Source organism: Peromyscus californicus, unplaced genomic scaffold (assembly GCF_007827085.1).
Source record: "Peromyscus californicus insignis strain IS unplaced genomic scaffold, ASM782708v3 Scaffold_7__1_contigs__length_154581171, whole genome shotgun sequence".
Classification (NCBI taxonomy): domain Eukaryota; kingdom Metazoa; phylum Chordata; class Mammalia; order Rodentia; family Cricetidae; genus Peromyscus; species Peromyscus californicus.
In genome coordinates this window covers 140,303,690-140,319,081 of record NW_026294595.1, presented here as the reverse complement: position 1 = coordinate 140,319,081, position 15,392 = coordinate 140,303,690, and the positions used below count along the sequence as shown (strand labels likewise).

The 15,392-nt window shown below is 52.8% G+C and overlaps 1 protein-coding gene across 1 annotated transcript; it reads right to left on the bottom strand.

Moving 5' to 3' along the window:
* Positions 1-293: 293 nt before the first annotated feature.
* Slc2a10 (solute carrier family 2 member 10) lies at positions 294-15,034 on the bottom strand. The gene is made up of 5 exons (XM_052725417.1): positions 14,629-15,034; positions 6,388-7,662; positions 5,781-5,903; positions 4,366-4,501; positions 294-2,282 (listed from the first exon to the last, which is right to left on the bottom strand). The coding sequence occupies exons 1-5, from the start codon at positions 14,630-14,632 to the stop codon at positions 2,204-2,206; spliced, it is 1,617 nt and encodes a 538-aa protein (XP_052581377.1). The 5' UTR covers positions 14,633-15,034; the 3' UTR covers positions 294-2,203.
* Between the last annotated feature and the right edge of the window lie 358 nt (positions 15,035-15,392).

Below are 15,392 nucleotides of genomic sequence, written 5' to 3'. Positions count from 1 at the left end.
GATGTTGGGCTGGAGAGATGGCTCAGAGGTTAAGAGCACCAGCTACTCTTCCAGAGGTCCTGAGTTCAATTCCCAGCAACCACATGGTGGCTCACAACCATCTGTAATGAGATCTGGTGCCCTTTTCTGGCCTGTAGTCATACACACAGACAGAACATTGTATAAATAATAAATAAATCTTTAAAAAAAAAAAAAAAAGAACAGGGATGTTATCTAGGTCACAACTTTGCCCTTGACACTTAATAAACAATAAATGTGCATTTGTGTAGAAATATAAATCACCACATACATCTTTGTTCAAAATAATTTATTTTAAAATGCATGTATTTGTGTGGGAAAATATTTCATCTAAAGAGTGTTCCATAAGCAGTGTGCAGTTGGGGCTAGACAGGCGATGGACACACATTCCCGAAGGTCAGATATACATCAGAGCCCTCCCTCCATCGAGGCCACGGACAGGTGTCTGCTGAACTGATCAGAGGGGAGGAATCTTCACACACGCCCCGTTTTCTGTGCTGTTTTCAATATACCAGCTACACACGGGAGGCACCTTAACCCTTGACCCGGCAGCTCTCATCTCCAGAAAAATCAACCAGACAATAGACCACGCCCTGGTCTGCAGTGTTCCCTGGCCTCTGGAAGGCAAAGACGCACCCAGGCGTTTACTGTGACGGCACTGAATGAGAAGCAGTAAAATGCACAGAACCTCCCTCCATCTCCATCAGACACACATGAGGACGATCCAGCAGCATGGAGGAGGGAGAAATTGGGTGGCAACAGGGGTTTGCCTTTTGTATTTACCTACGTATTTAGCGGGACAAGGTTTAAAACCGGACTGGCCCAGAACGCTCAATCCTCCAGCCTCAGTCTCCTGAGTGCTGGAATCACAGGCGTGTGCCACCACACCTGGTGGGAGATGATGAAGTCTGAGTATTGACTATTAGAATTACATCAATTGCTTATTATAAATTAATTTTTTAAATAATGGCAGTGCTTAGCAACCAGTTTGTAGAAGTCTTGAGTGTGTGGCCGGTGGCTCTGAGGGGCCAGCCAGCACAAGCTGAATCCAGCATGCCTCTAGCTATAAATGAAGTATCTAGAAGAAGAGCAAGGTCACTGGGCCAGGCTTGGGAACCAAAAGGGTGTGACTTACAGTGCCAGTGAGGCCAGCTACCCAGTGTCCAGGAACCAACTCTATCTTTTTTACGTCTTCCTTATGCGACCTCTGACCCCAGCCACTTGCTGGATTCCAGCTGACTGACTCCTTACAATGCCCCAAAGGAGGTGCCCTGTGTAACACAGTGGGCAGAAGCCCCCAGAGCTCACTAAAGACCCTTCTGAAGGAGATGGGGGAAGTCAATATATTCTGAGGGGCACAACTCTGCCCATTCTACAGATGGAGAAACTGAGGCTTGAGGACGTCAATAGCACCCAAAGTAGAAGCCACAACCACCAACACCTGGGTGAGTCCCTCCAGTCCCTTCTTTCTTCCTTCAAAGCTCCCTGCCCTACCCTGGCACTTGTCGCATGATGGGGGCCAGCTCTTGCATTCCGGGGTCCTGACTCTCGAATCTAGGTACACTCTCTATTAACAAAGCTTCTGTCCCAGGACCATGTGACGTGACAGAGCCCTCGCTGAGTGTTTGATGTCCCTGCTCTGAGACTTAGGAGCAGCCTAGTCTAGGCTTCTGTGCAACACGTGGAGGAAACTGAGGCCAGGGTCATAAAGCCATCCTAGCAACAGCCTCTTGGCCTCAGTCAGAGTCCCAGGGCCCGATAAATATCCTGGGTAAGAGGAAGGGAATGACCCAAACAGGCTCCCGATCACTAAGACCCTGGCAAGTGGACAAGGAAGGCAGACACTTGCAGTCTCCGCTGGCTCAGGGCTGGCGGCGGAAGACACTTCCTTCCCGGGTCATCTGAGAAGCCCTTGGTGAAGACACCACAGAGGATGTCATTATAAACACTGCAGACAAGCCAACTCCACAGGGAAACCGAAGCATGGAGCCGGATCTTCCAGAGTCCCTGGACTCTCACACCCAAAACAAAGAGTAGAGGGTTCATCTCTCACCCCAGCAAGAGGCACCCTTTGGGGCAGGGCCACTACAGAAGGAAACCTGGATCATGAGTTCCAGGCCCCGGTAGGCAGGAAGTTGGAGCTGCAGAAACCAATGTGCCAGCACCTTCCAAGCAGACAGGAGCCTCAGGAGGCTGAGGAGACCTCCAGACGGTGGTACTGGATACCACTGGGGTTCTGCCTGTGGCCAAAGCGCAGAGGGAACCTGTCAAGGAAACCAAGGATCAGAGAGCAGCAGGCCTGCGGCCTTCCCTGGGCAGGAAGCAAAGGACATCACAGCCCCCACCCTGTTCCACCCCTTCCTGATTCCTTCCTAACATGCATGCCCCTGTTCTCCAGCCTGTGCAGCTCCTCCGGGCTTGCTGTGTCTCCATCCCAGCCATGGTGCCCTTTCCAAGCTCAAAGCCACACCCTTTCATGTCCCTGTGAGGACCTGCGTAATGCTCAGCCTAACATCACAGCCACACTGGCCTCCTGTGACTCTCTCAAGCATCAGAATGGCCATCACTCCAGCCAGGGCCTTGCTCTTCCCTCCTCCCAGAACATTCTCCCTCCCCACCCAGCTCTGAAGTCACCTGCCTTCCCCCCTTCCCCCCACTCAGGCAGGTACAGCTCAGTCACGGGCTGCCCTGAACTCCATTTCACTCATTCATAGAGCTGGGTCACACATGACTGGGGTGTGCCTGCCACTGTTCCAGGACCCAGGATAAAAGCACTGGATGCCACAGGATACCCCCACCCTCTGCAAGCAGGGTCACCATGTGCCTGGGGAATTCTAAATACACCTCTGGTCAACAACCCAAACACCAACACCCTAGCTAAAGGAGCTGCACTATGCCCACATCACATCTGCTGCGAGTTCTGTCTCTGGGAGGCCAGCCTATCCCCTCACCCCACCCCCACCTGTTCCTCTCAGCGGCAGGCTGGCTCAATATTACAATGACTTTTAAAAAACCCCTCCAGGCCGGGCGGTGGTGGCGCACGCCTTTAATCCCAGCACTCGGGAGGCAGAGGCCGGCGGATCTCTGTGAGTTCGAGGCCAGCCTGGGCTACCAAGTGAGTTCCAGGAAAGGCGCAAAGCTACACAGAGAAACCCTGTCTCGAAAAACCAAAAAAAAAAAAAAAAAAAAAAAAACCCCTCCAGGCCATCTCAGAAATAGAACAGGCAGCCAGGAACCTGGACTGTAAGAAAGTTGAGGGCATTTTCTCATCACTGCAGCATCCCGTCCGGGGCGCCTGTCCCCCCTCTTTTCTCCCAGGGTGCTAAGACTCTGAAATCCTGTTTGCGACCTCCAGACTGGAAGTGGTCTAACTCCATCTGGCTGCTCTGACCTTCCACCCTCCTCCCTCCCTCTTCCAGTCCCACGGGAGGGATCTCTTGTTCCTTGCCCGAGTCAGACAGGATCCCACCTCAGGGTCTTTGCATCAGCTACTCCCTCCACCTAGGATACCCCTCGCCTCATCTTTACGTGGCTGCCTCCCCTCCTCACTGACGGAAGTCGCCTCTACTCAGAAAGGTCCTCGCTCTAACTGAGCCACAACCCCGATCCTCTGTCCCTCTCTGTGCTAGCCTGGCCTCCCAGCAAGTATGCGGCTTCATGTTTCTTCTCATTAATTATCATCAGTTTAGACCACTCCTCTTCAATGGTCTGTTGACTTATTTTCTGCCCCTTCCCAACTTGAACAGCAATTCACTGAGGACAGCACCTCGTCATTCTTGACCTCTGCTGCAGCCCCAAAGGCCTCAAACCCTGCCTGGGACATCGCTGCAAGGACTTAGTATAAACACCTGGTGGAACACGGACTAAGCCCTCAGCTATGTTCTTTTCTCCAAAGCCCACGAGTCTAAGATTCGGTGGTTTCAAGATTCCAATACTCTGGGGGTTTGTAATTAACTTTCAGTTCCTGTGAGAGCCTGGCATGGTGGCAGGAAGCCTGCAAGTATGAGGTCGGCTTGAACTCCACAGCAAGCCCTAAGTTGATGTGGTGGACTATATGGCAGCATCCTGTCTCAAAAGCAGGATGTAGCCCAGGGCTAGAATGCTTGGCTACACATGCAAAGCCCGGGTTTATCCCTTCACCACACACACACACCCGGGAGTGGAGCCTTTAGGTCAATGCAAAGCCACTGTCAGATGGTACAAAACAGCTGAAGGAAAATGGCTTGGGGACAATGTCAGCAAGGCAGGAGGAGATGTGAGCATCTGGCAAAAGGAAGAGGGCCCTGAGGTCCTGACGGGCCCACTTTTGCGGCTCTGTCCCTGGCCCCGGCCCCACCCACCACGTACCTGTTCATCTGGAACTGCTGCTCTATCTCAGCCAGTGACTGCCCTTTCGTTTCAGGAACAAGCAAGTAGATGAAGGCCAGGCCAAGGACAGCAGTCAGCCCATAGATCAGGAAGGTCCAGGCCAAGCCGATGGCACCTTGGGACACAATGTTGAGAGTGTGGGCCAGGAGCTGAGCACCCTGCTCTTGAGGCCCAGGCTACCCAACAGGTCCTGGGTACAGAACCAACAGTTCACCCTTGCAAGGGCCGGGGACTTTGCAGAATGCCTGCCAAGCCCCTGGCTGTCACCGAGGCTGAGGCCACCAGCATGGTAAGGGCAACTTGTACGGAGGGAGAGGTCCCTCGGAGTCAGGACACCTGAGTGGAGGTGTGGCTGGCTGCAGGGACTAGCCATGGCAACGGTGGCTGCAGAGCTTCTGCTCCACAAGGCCACAAAGGGTGACTCTGTGTCCGGGAGAGCAGGAAGATAGGAACCACTCCTCCGGCCCAGAACAGAGGGCTCTACCCAAGGCTAAGGACCACATCAGTGATGTCCCCAGAGGCCTCTAAAGTCAGGGGGCCCATGACAGAGAGAGGGGGTTTGAAGGAAGCGACTCTGTAGAGGGGGATATCATGTTCTGTGTGGGTGCCTTTCTCTCTGGCAGCCAAGACCACCCTTCCATCAGCTTCCCTGAGCGGTGGGATCTGCCCTGGGCTGGTTTGGAGGGCCAGGCTCCGGTCCTCTGACAACTGGCTGGACTTGGGAATTACACATTTCCTCATCTGTGAAATGGAGTTGAGGGTAGGGCAGGACTCACGATGAGTCTCTCCTCCCTCCCCTCCCTCCCCTCCCTCCTCCTTCTGTCTTGTTCACCCACCCCACACAAAAATGTCTGGAGACAGGGGCAGCAGGGAGAAGGAAGGCTGGGAGACCGCCATGTGAGTGGCTTTTCCAAAATGTCCCCACAGCCTCAAGAGCTAGACATGGAAACACTTGGCCGTGGGGAGTAGAAAAGTAACCCCGTCCTAAGAACTGTCCAGACTTAAAGGAGCCCTGGACATCAGAATAGCACCAGCCATTGGCTCTGGGAGGGACAAGTGATCTTGTTGAGCCAATGAGGGCTGGGCTCGGGACTCGGGCTGCACTAGAGGCCTGCTGGCAGCCACCTTTATACCGTGAGGCAGGAATGACTGTGAACAGCTGAGGAAGAGTCAAGGTCAGTCCCTGAGGTGGGAAAACCCACGACTGGCGCTGTCTAAGGCCACCCACCCCACTCACTCAGGTGGTTGGAGATGGAAAATTCCCTTTTGGTTCACAAGCTGGGCTGTATCAAGTCTCACGCCGCTGTGACCCAGCCAGTTTGGGAGCTTTAGCTTTGGTGAAAACTGTCCCTAGGTCCAGATGGACGTGGCCTGGGCTGAGGCAGAGTACTCACCGATGAGGTCGAGGAAGGAAAGGCTGATGAGGAGGTTGGCCGCCCAGTTGAAGCTGCTGCAGAAGGCGAAGGCTCTCCCACGGATCTCCACTGGATAAATCTCACTGAGGACCAGCCAGGTCACTAGGGCGAGAGCAAGAGAGTTTGTGGGCACCCGTGAACTGGATAGGCCACCTCCTGTCCTCATTAGCTGAGCCCTGTGCCACATTCTCTGGCTCAGAGTCTCCCAGCTGCACACCCCCAAACCCCTGTGAGAATCCCATGAGTGGCCACAGTCTCAAGTTCTTGGGACACAAGATGTTCAGTGCCAAGAACAGAAGGGTCCTAGGCAAACTGGTGTGTCTGGTTTTAATCTGACTCCTATCAGATAAACTCTTCTGATGGAGCCACTTAGGGATAGATCCAAGATTTGAAGAGACCTGTTTTCAAATTTGGTGATGGGGGTGGGGAGGCTTAAAAACTTGCAAGTATAGTTAAGCTTCAGCTCTGGAGGAACCCCTTGATATAAGGAACCCCGAAGCCTCAGTCACCCACCATTAAAGCTCGTGTGTCCGGAGACTGACAAGGCCCACTAAAAGGGACAGAAAGCTCTGGATTTACCTCCTACCTGGTCCAAATCCGAAGGAGAAGGCACTCACATAGACCATCATGCAAACCAGTGCAGACCAGCATAGCAGGGTGTGCTCCAAGATGGGACCCGGGGGAACTGGGGAGGTGGCACTAAGAGCTGGTCCCAGGGATACCGTGGTGACTGGATGGGGCTTGGTCGTCTCAGTGATTGACAGTACTGGTTGTCCTTGGTCCCCACTGGTTCGTAGTCCTGGTGGTGGAGATGAACCCTTAAGCAGACCTGAGCTTTGAGGCAGGTCCATCTGCCGACTGGCATTGGATGTGGCCAGGCAACTGGGGCCTGAGTCCAGAGACACAGCAAAGCTGACCAGGCCTATGCCACTGACAGACAAGGCCATGAGAGCACATCCAGAAAGGAGAAGGGCCCTACGGCCTGCACGGTCCACCAGCCCCGTGGCGGTCAGGGTGGCAGCCACCTTCACAGTACCAAGCCCCACAGAAGCCAGCACAGCTGAGGAGCCTCCATGGAAGCCCACAGAGCTGAAGATGGTGGAGGCATAATATAGCACGTTGGGCTGTCCTGTTAGCTGCTGGAATAGCACCAGTCCCAATCCTACTACAGTCCGGCTCCGCATGCTGTCCCGGGTCTTGAAGAGATCCAGAAAGGTGTACCGTGGCTTCCCCAGGCCTGGTTTGCTGGCCTCCCCTCCCTGGAGCGGAATGAGGTCTTGGTGGGCTGCTGTGCCCTGTGCATCAGCAGGGAGGAGAAGGAGGCTGAGCGATTGCAGGAGAGCGGGTGCAGCTGCCCAGCCAAACATGTGCCTCCAGCCCCAAGGGCTGCCAGCCAGCACATAGTTGAGAGCATAAGAAAACAGGATGCCCACAGTGATGCCCACCTCATAGAGTGACACCAGAACACCCCGCTGCCGCGGCCCCACCAGCTCTGAGACGTAGATACAGCAAGCCATGGAAGACAGTGAGATGGCGAAGCCAACGGATGAGCGGCCCAGGAGCAGCCAGGGTAGGGAGCCGGCCAGACCCAGAATCAGGCTGCCAGCCAGCAGCACCACATTGCTCCCCAGGATGGCCCGTCTCCTGCCATAGCGGTCAATGAGGAAGCCCCCAACCAGGGAAGCGAGGAGCGCCCCCAAGAGTAGACTGCCCACCAGGAGCTCCTGTTCCAGGCAACTCAGCCCAAAGTCCAGCTGTAGTGGTAGCAGGGCACCGGAAATGACCGCCAGTTCATAGCCAAAGGTCAGGCCACCCAGCAGGGACACAGAGGCACAGAGCAGGAGGACAGGTGGGCGATGGCCTGGAAAACAAAAGTGACAGGGCTGGAGTCTGTGCATCACACCCTCCCTCACCGGAGGGTCTGTGCATCACACCCTCCCTTCTGTGTGCCAACCCTCCATCTATCCAGCTGTCTACTGTTCAACTGCCTGCCCTCCCTTCCTCCCTCCCTTCCTCCCTCCCTCCCTCTACCATCCCTCCTTCCCTTCCTTCCATTGACACACTACTTAGCTTTCCACCCCTCTAACCATCTAGACAGACATCTATTTATTCTGCCCGTCTCCCCACACCCTCCCTCTCTCCACCCATCTACCTATACATACAGACATCTGATCAGTCAGTCAACTACTTCTCTTCCCTTCACTTCCTCTCTCTCCTTTCTCTCTTCCATCAACTCACATATCCATCTATCTATACACCCATCCATCCATCCACCCACCCGTCCGTCCGTCTGTCCGTCCATCCATCCATCCATCCTTCCATTCACCCACCCACCCACCCATCCATCCATCCATCCATCCACCCACCCACCCACCCACCCATCCACCCATCCATCCATCCATCCACCCACCCATCCACCCATCCATCCATCCATCCACCCATCCATCCATCCATCCATCCACCCACCCACCCACCCATCCACCCATCCATCCATCCATCCACCCACCCATCCACCCATCCACCCATCCATCCATCCACCCACCCATCCACCCATCCATCCATCCACCCACCCATCCACCCATCCATCCATCCATCCACCCACCCATCCACCCATCCACCCATCCACCCATCCACCCATCCATCCACTCACCCACCCACCCATCCATCCATCCATCCATCCATCCATCCACCCACCCACCCATCCATCCATCCATCCATCCATCCATCCACCCATCCACCCATCCATCCATCCACCCACCCATCCACCCACCCACCCACCCATCCATCCATCCATCCATCCATCCATCCATCCATCCATCCACCCATCCATCCAGACAGCCGACTTGTCTACTCTGCCTCCCCCTTTCCCTCACAAAGGACCAGACTGTTGTGAAAGCTGTGCTCAGCTTCCCTCAATGAATTCTCACAGCAACCCTCTCGCATCATCAGCATCATCTGAGCAGAACAGAGAGGTTAGAAAAAAAAATTCTCAAGGTCACACAGTAAGGGCGGAGCTAAGGTGGGGTTGGAGAGCTTTGGAGCTCTGGGCTGATCTGCAACGGTGGAGAGGCTGGAGTCCAGCAAGGGTGAGTGAGGGGAGACTTGAGGTCGGAGAGGATGTTTGCTGCCATGAACAAGGGCCAGTTCATGGATTCCTTGGGTCAGCAGGACAATGAGGATCTCATTCTTAGGGGACACGAGCCTTCGATAACTTACACAGGGAGTAAAGTAACTGGTGGTCTAATTTTTTTTTTTTTTGGCTTTTCTAGACAGGGTTTCTCTGTGTAGCTTTGCGCCTTTCCTGGAACTCACTTGGTAGCCCAGGCCAGCCTCGAACTCACAGAGATCTGCCTGGCTCTGCCTCCCGAGTGCTGGAATTAAAGGCATGCGCCACCACTGTCCAGTTACTGTTTTGTTTTTATTTTTGTTTTTTTTTTTTTCCTTTAAGTTGGGGGAATTGAAGGGGAATGCAAAGTCGCCTTAATATTCGTAGTAATGAGGTCAGGACAATATGTTAGAGAAAACTCTACTGTCATAGCTCGCCAATTGTGTGACACTAGATCAGTCTCTTTCCCTCTCTGAGTACTCTCCATGATGCCCAGGCTGGCCTCAAACTTCTGGGCTCAAAAGATCACTTTGTCTTGGCTTTCCAAGTAATTGGGACTACGGGTTCATGCCATTTGGCCCGGCTTCAATAGAAAGTGTTTGGATAACAAGGAACTCTAGAAAGCACTGTGTAGGGCTGGGAGTACAGTTCAGCAGTAGAGTGCTTACCTACGGTGAATGAAGCCCTGGGTTCTATCCTCAACACTGCCAAGGACAGGAAAATCAGTTGGTGGCAATCAGGGTGCACATCTGACCAGTTACTTCCCTCCTTAAGAATCAGGAAACTAAGCCAGGCCGTGGTGGTAGCTCATACCTTTAGTCCCAGCACTGACTCGAGAGGCAGAGTCAGGCAGATCTCTGTGAGTTTAAGGCCAGCCTGATCTACAGAGTGAGTTCTAGGACAGCCAGGGCTACACAGAGAAACCCTGTCTCGGTGGGGGAATCATGAAACTATGTGTTCCTATGAGACATTAAATAGGCCGTGACCCAGCAGGCCATAGGTTAAGGCAGGAGAACACAGAAGACCAGCAGAGGAGGAATAAGATAAAAATAGCCATCTACAGGGAACAGAAGGGTCACATGCCCAAGACTGTGGGATGAAGTCAAAGAGGCAGCCAGGTGATTTTTATCAGAGGCCCCAAAATAACCCAGCAATAAATTACATCTTCAAGTAAGGAAACTAGTAAAATTGCAAATGAAACAGCCCCAAGGAAGACGTGGAACTCATGAATTTAAAAGCAGATGTTAATGAAATGGTGAGGGAGTGGGAGAATCCACTACGCCTTGAGGGTTTGCACAGAGTGAGAAAGAGACAGACTCACAGACAGTGGGGATTATAAAGGGACTGTGAGCAGACACTGGAGAAAGCACAGAGCAGTGACCCAGTGTCTGTCAGCCACGATCCCTCAGCTAACACGCCCTCAAGGTGGGTAGGTTCCTTCCTTTAGACGTGCAGGGGCACCCCGTCTTCAGATCCCTGTTTCCAGATCACATGACCCTAACCAGTTAGAACTGGATGCTTTCCAGTTCAGCCTAGAGTTCCTGCTTTGCAAAGATCAACTTATATGTATCAGCCACGCTCTCCACACTGCCCACTCGGCCCTCTACTCACCCAAGATGCTGCTTCTTCAAGCATCATTTCACACATGGATTAAGTTTGGGGCTGCTATTTACACACACACACACACACACACACACACACACACACACACACACACACACCACAGATCCATTTCCTGTCATCCAACAGCAGTGCTGTCTAAGAGAATGTTCTAGAACACAGAAACTTCTGCACCTGCCCTGTTACACAGGGAGGTAACCAGCTGCGAGTGTGTGGTGTGTGTGTGTGTGTGTGTGTGTGTGTGTGTGTGTGTGTGTGTGTGTGTTGAACAACTGGGCACTTGAATGGCAGCTAATGTGATGGAGGGCCTCAGGTTTCATTTTCCATTAATTTACTTAGAAAAATAAGTAAATTAGTGCCCATGACCTTCAGAAGAAAATTCCTTTTATTATTAATAGTAATAATCTTAACAACTCATGTGTTCGGTGACTCCCACATTGGCATTGAAGTTGTACAGGTCATTCTTAGGTTTAAGTCATACATTTAAACATAGATATTTCTGGAAGCATCTAGGAGCAGCCAGCAGCATCTGTCACTCCCCCCCCCCACCCCCCCCACCCCCGACTCCAGACCCAAGGAGAACTTTGGTAATATGATAGCCAGATTTACGGAGAGCAGTCTCTGGTCTCAGTACTGCTTTGATCACCAAGCTTAATAACTCATTTGGGTCTCTCCACAACTTTATGAGGTGTGCTTCAGAATTACCGATGAGGGAATAAACTCATGAGCAGAAAGGGGAGGAGCCTTCCCCAAAGCTGAAGCCGGGTGGTAGGCACTCCCAATTAACAAAAGCTTGTGTGGTAGGATTTGGTCCTGTTCTCTCAGTCCCGCCTCTTCCCAGCCGTCAGTCAATTTTTATGCGGAGGCAAACGTTCATGGTGGAAAACTCATCCCTATTTCCACCTCTTCCTTACCCTTACCCAACGTCCTGCCATTCATCACTCCAAAACTGCTGCCTGGCCCCACTGTCCTCCCCTCCTTTGGTCCCTGGAGTTCACTCTCAGAGGTTCTGTCAAGATTCATGAGGTGACTGTTACAGCTTATATATGAATTGTCCCCACAAAAAGCTCATGTTATAGGGGAACTTGAGCCCCAGCTGATGGAATTATTTGGGAAGGTCCTGGAAACATTAGGATGTGGGACCTATTTGGAGGCAGTAAACAAAACCAAACACTCTGAAACGTGAAGTAAAAAATACTTTGCCTACTTTCAAGATATTCTCTTGGGTATTTCATTTGCAGTCACGGAAAGTAACTGATACAGGAAATTGGTACCAGAAGTGGGATTGTTGCTGTGGCCGTACCTGCCCACATGGTTCTTAGACCTATGGAACTGGTTTGTATGAGGGTTTTGAAAGAGTTTAGAGATATGACTAGAGATTCCCAAGAATGCTATCATCAGGGCTTAATGAGTGTGTCCAGTAGGAACTGGGAAGACCAGAGCACCAACAAGAATACAGACAGTGATGGCCAGGCCTGTGAGACTTCAAACAGGAATTAAAATCCTATTCAGAATTGGACTAGAGGCCATCTGTTACATTCCAACAGAGAATTTATGTACAATTTGTCCACAGCCTGAGAGTCTGTGGGAAGCTAAATTTAAATGTCACACTTTAGGCCCAGTGAGAAGGTTCAGGAGGTAAAAACGCTTCCTGAACAGGCCTGACAGCAGGAGTCTGAATCCTAGAGCCTGCAGACAGCCAGATGAGGTTGTCACATCTGTAATCCAGCATTCCTCTGGCAAGGTGGGAGGCAGAGACAGTAGTATCACCCAGAGGCTTGGGGGCAGCAATCCTGGAGCTCACAAAAATAACCAGAGACCCTCTCTCGACAAGGAGGAAAGAGAATGGATTTCCAACGGCTGTTTGTTCTCTGACCTCCATATTCACAGCACGGCACGTGTACTCCTGTATTCCTCTTCTTACCTATCTACACACATCCTCTCTCTCTCTCTCTCTCTCTCTCTCTCTCTCTCTCTCCACACACACACACACACACACACACACACACACACACACACACACACACACACACAGAAGATTTTTTAGAAGTGATTTTTAATATTAATATTTTTAGGCTGGGCAGTGGTGGGGCACGCCTTTAATCCCAGCACTCGAGAGGCAGAGCCAGGCGGATCTCTGTGAGTTCAAGGCCAGCCTGGTCTCCAAAGCGAGTTCCAGGAAAGGCGCAAAGCTACACAGAGAACCCCTGTCTCAAAAAACAAAACAAAACACAATTTTAATATTAAGCTGGTTGTTAGAGGAATTCAAGTAGTCTAGCATTCAGGCTATGACACAGCTGTTGCCAGCTGCTTTTTGCCAGGTTAACAGTAAGAGTTGGGAGCAAGAGCAGAGCCGTCCAGTCTGAGAAGCCTGTGTAAAGCTGGAGCTGAGGAATGCAAGGTCTCTGAAGAGAGTCACACCATTAAAAAGTAAGCCAAGCACACTGTATTGGGACGACAGGTAGGAGACTTTGTGGGCACCTCAGGAAGCCACCAAGTCCCAGCCACAGAAGCAACAAAGCTAGAAACTTAATTAAAAAGGCTTTCCTTGGGGTACTGAGAGCCCCTGGGGGTACCGTGTTGGCCCAGAACCACCTAGGAAGTGGTTTCCTCAGGGTTTATATCACCATGATCAGCTGGCCAGGGTCTCTGAGGCCACTGCAGCCGTGGATCCCAGGGGACCCTGCTGCTCCTGGAACTGATGGCAGAATGTTGGTGTGGAAACCCCAGGAAGCTAGAGGTACCAGAAATGTGGACCATACCCCAAGGAAAAGCCACAGAGGAGCCAGCTCAGACAGGGGCCTTTAGTCTCTCAGTTGATGGAGACAAGGCTGTTTAAGCCCATGGAAGCTCATGACGCCATGAGTCCCAGATGCCAGGCCTGGATCTCCGGGAACTACTAATTGCCTTTCTGGGTTGGAGTCTTGCTTTGGCCCAATTTTTCCTTGCTAATTCCCTGTTCTTCCCTTTTAGAATGAGGATGTTTATTCTCTGCTATGGCTGTCAGAGAATGGACCATTCTGAACCTCATTATCTACAAATGGGATACTAGCTATATCCAATGTTAGCTACTATGGCTCTCACTGAACAGCCTCGCTAGGGTTTTAACAGGCAATTCAAGTTACCCCATTCACTACTGCAGCTTAAAACCTCCAGCTTCCCCAGTCATTTGGAATGACATCCAAACTTTTCTTCACAGCCCTCAGAGCCCTGCACAATCTGCCCCCTACTCACCGCCCAGCCCCCTCCCCTTATCCACTGAGCTGCTGGCCCCCTGGCTTGGACCTCACTGTACATTCCTGCCACCTGGAAGCTGGTCCCCCAGGGCTCAGCGAAACCCACTTCTGGGTAATGTTTCAGGTCTACCTTAGCCCCCTGAGCTACCCAAGAAACACAGCTCCCGGCCTTCATACCCCTGTATGTTCCACCGCATCCTGTTCACTACCTGTTCCCCCAGCTCCTCACCTCCAAGACTGAGAGCAGTCTCCCTTGTTCAGTGTCCCAGCTTGTGTGTGTGTGTGTGTGTGTGTGTGTGTGTGTGTGTGTGTGTGTGTGTGTGTGTGTGTCGTGAACTATATGCCCACCGGAGAGTGAGGAACTGACTCTCCCTTTGAGTGTTGGAATCTAGAGAAGTTAACAGAAATCTTGGGCCCCTGAAGTGGCAAAGACATGCATTGGTGGACCTGCCTCCTCTCACTGAAGTCAAACCCAGCACAGGAGTTCTATGGAACCCATACCTGTCAGTGCCCTGACCTAGTGCAGTACCCAGCACTGAGGTGCTTAGCAACCTGCCGGCTGGTTTGGCTCCCTGGGCGCATGGCCCAGTCTGCAGATCTGCAGTCTTCCCAGACACCCCCCGCCCCCCCCCCCCCCCCCGCAGCCTCAGCACCCCAAAGCGACACTGTCTGCAGAACCATTCCAAGCCCTGTCGGAAGAATCGTCTCACGGGGACTCCTGGGGGCTCCCTGAGGCCAGGCCACTCCCCAGGAAGGCGGATTGACAGATGGACGACGGGAGGGAGGAGCGCTTTGCCCTCCGCGGGGTCCCGGGAGGCCCAGGCCTGCAGCTCCCCCAGCCCAGAGCTCCGGGGCCCCGACTTACCCATAGCTAGCAAGAGGTACGGGCTGGGCTCTGGGCCCCCCCCCGGCACGTCCTGGTCAAATCCCTGTTGTGGCAGCGACGGACAAAGTTTCCCCAGTGCTGGGGCCTGCGCCCTCCCTCCGCCACGCTGGCCAGCCCGGCCTGAGGCTGGGGGGAGGGACAGGGGGAGCCTGGGACCGCCCCGCGACAGCCAATTCTGTGGCTGCCTGGCTGCCCTACAAGGGAACTTATTTCAAGTTTCCCTGGGAGGGACAGTCACTCTACAAATAGTTTCCAAAGTCACTGTGGCACACCCTGCACTGGCCTTCGCAGTGTACACACACACACACACAAACACACACACACACTTTATATCAGGCCTCTCCCATGTACACACACACCATATCAGGCCTCTCCCATGTACACACACACACCACACACCCTGTGCCAGGCCTCTCCCATGTACACACACACACACACACACACACACACACACACACACACACCCTGTGATGGGCCTCTCCCATGTGTACACACACACACCCCCCACCCAGCACCTCTGACACCCCAGGCCTTCAGCACCATTCACTCTTGATGGAGGTCTGGGCACCTACAAGCCACAGGAACACCAGCCTAGACTTGGGGTGGCCCGGGGAACAAGGCAGACACGCTCCGTGTTCCTTAGGAGTTTTCTTTCTAACGGCGGAAGAAAATGAACTAAAGGAGCCAGAAGAGCCAGCTGCATAAGGAAGGGCGGTCCAACACTAAGCTGGGCGCTGGGCCAG

Coding starts and splice junctions, on each gene's coding strand:
- Slc2a10 (XM_052725417.1), bottom strand. Junction 5,904..6,387: donor CTCCTTCGGATTTGGACCAG/GTAGGAGGTAAA, acceptor CTCTCGCCCTAG/TGACCTGGCTGGTCCTCAGT. Junction 2,283..4,365: donor CAGCAGTTCCAGATGAACAG/GTACGTGGTGGG, acceptor TTTCCTTGACAG/GTTCCCTCTGCGCTTTGGCC.